Source organism: Haematobia irritans, chromosome 2, assembly GCF_050003625.1.
Source record: "Haematobia irritans isolate KBUSLIRL chromosome 2, ASM5000362v1, whole genome shotgun sequence".
Classification (NCBI taxonomy): domain Eukaryota; kingdom Metazoa; phylum Arthropoda; class Insecta; order Diptera; family Muscidae; genus Haematobia; species Haematobia irritans.
Window position 1 is genome coordinate 11442760 of NC_134398.1, and position 5936 is coordinate 11448695.

The following is a 5936-nucleotide window of genomic DNA, read 5'->3' on the forward strand; positions in this document are numbered from 1 at the left end:
ATGAAATTAAAAGTTTAACGATTTACATGCCACTTTGATGGAGAGAAATTTCTTATATTTACGCCTTTGAATGAAAAAAAATATATTTTACTATAGTAATGGAATTTTCTAAAGTATTATTGTATATCCGGTAATTGGAGATAGAAGAAAGTGAAATTTTAATTAAAATTATTTTCGAATATTAATTGGAATATATTAATAGTTATAAATTGAATCGCTTAATGTCATATTACATCTATTTTCTTTACACATGCACAAAACATAATTCTCAGAAATTCTTCAAGTGCATTATGTGCGGTATGCTCTAAATTTTTATGTGCCCAGTTTTATAAACCAAACGCTGTCCACTGGACCTTCTACAGGGTGGTTGATAGACAATGTAACCATGTAAAGAGATATATTTTTAATCCCTTTTTAATTTTATTGTTCATTGGCTACCTTTGGCTATGAATTATGGCCTTCAAACGGTCAACAAAGCCTTCACATGATGCTCGAAAGTGGCTCATTCCCGGCTATGCACGGTCTTGAGATGATCGACTTTGGTATTCTTTACTGCCAACCTTACGCTTCAAAATGCATCAGACGCAAAAGTACCATGGATTAAGTTCCGCAATCTTTGGTGGCAATTGTGCTGTAGAAATGGAGCGAGGGGCCTCATTTTTAAGCCATCCTTAGTTGACGCATGCTGAGTTCCTATAGAAATGTACATTGTCTTCGGGTGAAAAGTTTATGTACCCAAGTCCTCAATACTGTTTTAAGATATTTTCCCGTTGGTATTCGGCATTTTTTTCTATCCCCACGGTCGATGAATATAAGCGGAAAGCGATCATTGACCCAACACCATTATCATCGTAGGGGCTTGAGGTCTAGAGGCCAATCGAAGGTGTACATTTTCTACTGACCTCTTTGGCAAGTAAAACAAAAGTTTGTTTTTTCACAATGGAATGGTTTCTCATTGGTGAAAGCCAGATTCGATAACTGGACAACTTTGAGTATCAATAACTTTAGTCCAGGCTCATTTTTCAATATGTGTTGCATTTTTACAAAATTTTCTATAGAAATAAAAATTTGACAAAATTTCTTATAGAAATTAAATTTTGACAAAATTTTGATAAAATTTTCTATAGAAATAAAATTTTGACAAAATTTTCTATAGAAATAATATTTTGACAAAATTTTCGATAGAAATAAAATTTTGACAAAATTTTCTATAGAAATAAAATTTTCACAAAATTTTCTATAGAAATAAAATTTTCTATAGAAATAAAATTTTGACAAAATTTTCTATAGAAATAAAATTTTCACAAAATTGTCTATAGAAATAAAATTTTGACAACATTTTCTTTATAAATAAAATTTTGACAAAATTTTAATAATATGTCCTATAGAAATAAAATTTTGACCAAATTTTCGATAGAAATAAAAAATTGATAAAATTTCTTATAGAAATAAAATTTTGACAAAATTTTGACAAAATTTTCTATAGAAATAAAATTTTGACAAAATTTTCTATAGAAATAGAATGTTTAAAAAATTTTCTATAGAAATAAAAACTTTACAAAATTTCCTATAGAAATAAAATTTTGACAAAATTTTCTATAGAAATAAAAATTTGATAAAATTTTCTATAGGAATAAAATTTTAACAAAATTTTCGATAGAAATAAAATTTTGACAAAATTTTCTATAGAAATAAAATTTCGACAAAATTTTCTATAGAAATAAAATTTTGACAAAATTCCCTATAGACAAAAAATTTTGACAAAATTTCCTATAGAAATAAAATTTTGACAAAATTCCCTATAGACATAAAATTTTGACAAAATTTCTTATAGAAATAAAATTTTCACAAAATTTTCTATAGAAATAAAATTTTGACAAAATTTCCTATAGAAAAAAAATTTTGACAAAATTTCCTATAGAAATAAAATTTTGACAAAATTTTCTACAGAAATAAAAATTTGATAAAATTTTCTATAGAAATAAAATGTTGACTAAATATTCTATAGAAATAAAATGTTGACAAAATTTTCTATAGAAATAAAATTTTGACAAAATTCCCTATAGACATAAAATTTTGACAAAATTTTCTATAGCAATAAAATTTTGACAAAATGTTCTATAGAAATAAAATTTTGACAAAATTTTCTATAGAAATAAAATTTTGACAAAATTTTCTATAGAAATAAAATTTTGACAAAATTTTCTATAGAAATAAAATTTTGACAAAATTCTCTATAGACATAAAATTTTCACAAAATTTCCTATAGAAATAAAATTTTTACAAAATTTCCTATAGAAATAAAATTTTGATAGAGTATTCTATAGAAATAAAATTTTGACAAAATTGTCTATAGAAATAAAATTTTGACAAAATTTTTTATAGAAAGAAGGTTATATGATTACCAACGTAGTAGTTAAGTAAATAATGCGGAGAAATCGGAATTTTGAACGGTTCAGGAAAAAGGCTCAATTAATAGTGTATCTGTGTATATTAGATTCTAAAAAAAACATAGGTGTAGATGTAATATGCCATAATGGCATATTACATCTATATTATTTTCCGACTTTAACTTTTCTTCTTTTGATTTAATCAAAGTTTAATTTGAACATCAAACTACTTCGGAAAAACCATTATCTCTATTAGAAAATTAGAACTTCTTTAATATTCAAATGGTCTGAAAGCCCATGAGTTTGAGAATAAATTTGCTTAATTATTTTTTAAGCAAATCTTTTCAAAGCATACCTTAGAATTATGTCAGTACATAACGCTCCTTTCCTTTTCATCCATTATTTCACCATTTCCCACTGCTGCAGAAAATCACAAAAACAAAACAACGTTCAGTATATGACCAGTAGTAATTAAAAAAAAAAACTTATCTTAAATTTTTTATGTCATCTCTACTAACGGTTCATTATATCGAAATCAAAAAGTTCGTGAAAAGCAGCTAACACACACACAGCCCTCTGATGTTCTTTAGCGGCAAGTGGCACAGTGGCTCAAAACGAAAACAAAGTGAGGCATCGAATGCCTAAAAATAAAAAAAGAGAATCTAGATGTAACTGCAAAATAATAAAAACAAAACTTTAAGAAAAATAACTTGCTCAAAAACTCTGCATACACTCAAAAAACAATGCTAGTAATAACTTGCCAAAATTTAGATAATTGTTTGCTAAAAAAGCCGGGGCGACAGTCTTCACATTCTTCGGAGCACGTTCACCGCAATGCACATATTTGCAAAAAAAATTTATAGAAATAAAATTTTAATAGAAAATAATTAATCAAGCTTGAGATCGTTTTTTGTATGTATTGGTTTCTTTATTTTTCAATATTTCGCAATTACATTGAATTGCTTCATCAGGTGTCGATCTATAATAAAAGTGGTTTGATAATTTTTAATCATGACATGTAAAATTCTTTCTCAAAATTGTTTTTAAAATCGCAAATAATTTTAGTGGTAATAACAGCTATTGGTTTTAGTTTACAAATTTTTTATAAATAATTAAAGATTTTAATAATTGTAATTAACAAGTATCAGGAGACCAAGAAAAAACAAAAGGAATTACATTATACACTTACGTATGCAAAACATTTAAGTGTAACACAACAACAACACATAAAGCTTAAAACTAGAGTAGTATCACTACGTTCGTCTATTACTTTTATTGCACTGATTTCCCTCTTGCTTTCTCTGATGCTGAGTACTTGCATATCTAGTTGTCTTGTCTATGATGTGTCTGTATATGTGAGCAATGTTATCTGTATCTGATTTGTAGTTCATTCTCTTCTCTGTGGGTACATTGTTAATGTACACCATTTCTAATGTTAATCTTTTGCTGTTGCTACTCTCTCTCTCTCCAATACTCTCACATCGTCAAAGTTCGGGTGATGTTTCGTTGTCGCACAGTGTGTTGCAAGCGCGGTTTTTTGGAGTTTGTTGTTATTGCGGAGTTTTATGTCTGATTTGTGTCCCGACAGTCTTGTTTTTAATTTATTTTTCGTAGTTCCAATATACATTTTGTCACATGGTTCTTTGTTATCTCCATTACATGTTATTTGATAGATAACATTAGATGTTTCCATAATAGGCGTCTTGTCTTTAGTTTTTGTGAAAATGTTTTTTAGTGTATTGTAATTTTTATGGGCAATATTGACTTTATTTTTGTCTACTATGTTAGAGTTTGTTATCCTTTCCGAAATTCCTTTTACATAGGATAAGGATCTGTAAATTTTGGGTTCTTTCTCTATATTTTCTTTGTCCAAGTAGGGTTTGTAAGATGAAATTAGTTCTTTTATTAGTTTTGGTGGAAAATTATTTTCTTGAAGTATATTTTGCAGCTTTTTTCTGTTGTTTTTATGGAATTTATTATCGCTTATTGTCAGTACTCTGTTTACTAAGTTTTTGGCCGTATTTATTAGCATGGACCTTGGGTGATTGGAAAAGAAGTTCATTATTCTTCCTGATGCTGTATCTTTCTGATACCAGTCTGTAATAAGTTTTCCATTTTCTTTTATTAGTAGTATGTCCAAGTAAGGCAGTTTATTATCCGTTTCTATTTCCATCGTAAAACTTATGCTTTTATGAAATTCATTAAGGCATTTTAATGTGTTATCTATTTCGTCCTCTTTTAATATCGCAAATAGGTCGTCAACGTACTTAGTCATAATTTTGGGTTTTTCTTTTAACTTGTCCATAGATGTGTCTAACAATTTTTCCATTAAAATGTCTGCTATGACCGGAGATGCTGGTGATCCCATGGGTAAGCCTTTTTTCTGCCTGTATATTTTTCCGTCGTATTTAAAATATCGATTGTCCACTATACAGAAACGTAGTATTTTCATAAACAGATGCTTTGTCATATTCGTGTGCACAGTTATTTCATTCCACCTTTCTTCTATTATTTGGAGTGCTGCGTCAACTGGTACACTTGGGAAAAGCGATACTACGTCAAACGAAATTAATTTCTCATCCTTTTGGATCGTCAAGTGTTTTATCCTATCTCTAAATTGCACTGAATCCCGAACATTATATCTAGATTTAACTGTCAAGCATTTCAGAATATCTGCCACATATTTACACATCTCCGAGGACGGGGATTTAACCGAAGAGCATATTGGTCTCAATGGGTATCCTTCTTTATGGATTTTTGGTAGTCCGTACAGCCTTGGTGCTATCACATTATCTGCCTTAAGGTTCTTCTTTTCCGCTTCCGATATGATATTATTCTTGAAAAGTTCTTCAACTAACTCATTATTTCTCTTTTGTAGGGCTTGTGTGGGGTCTTTATTTACTCTTTGATATGTCATCATATCTCCTACAATTTTTAACATCCTCTCTTTATATTCTTCCTTCTCCATGGCCACTGTAACGTTTCCTTTGTCTGCGTTTAGTATGTAAATATTCTTGTTGGCATTTAAAAATTTTTTAGTTCGTTCCACTGTGTTTATAATATATTTTTCTCTTCCACTATGGGACATTTTGTTAATGTGATTCTCTACCGATGTTGCGAATTTTGTCCTAGCCTTTTCTTGCTCTTCCTTGTCATTGTTCATCTGGATTAAATTTTCTCCATCAGCGATATATTTGAACAAAGGGAATTTTGTTCTTTGAGTTGGGAGACCGTGCTTTTGTCCTAGAGATAGAAGCCATTTTATATCGTATGGAAATTCCGTTTTGGTTTTGTTGACAAACCATTTTTCATTAACCCGTATGTTTAGTTCAGTTCGTTGTTTTTCTAAAAGTTTATTGAATTTTCCTTTTTGTATTTCATTTGTTCTATCTTTAATTTTCCTGATATAAGTGTTTTGATAGGAAACAAGTGTTTCGTTTTCGTCTTGTGAGAGGTGATCATTAAGCCATTTTTTTATCTTTTCCTCTTCTTCTTTGTAACTTTTCTGGAGTTTTAAGCTTTATGTGTTGTTGTTGTGTTACACTT

At 28.9% G+C, this 5936-nt stretch overlaps 1 protein-coding gene across 1 annotated transcript; it reads right to left on the bottom strand.

The window, feature by feature from the left end:
• Positions 1-3825: 3825 nt before the first annotated feature.
• Positions 3826-5553, bottom strand: LOC142224448 (uncharacterized). Its single transcript, XM_075294218.1, has one exon. It carries the CDS (start codon positions 5551-5553, stop codon positions 3826-3828), a length of 1728 nt encoding a protein of 575 aa, XP_075150333.1.
• Positions 5554-5936: the final 383 nt, after the last annotated feature.

Excerpts from the sequence above, each read along its gene's own strand:
- LOC142224448 (XM_075294218.1), bottom strand. The coding sequence starts at position 5,553 with ATGAACAATGACAAGGAAGAGCAAGAAAAGGCTAGGACAAAATTCGCA.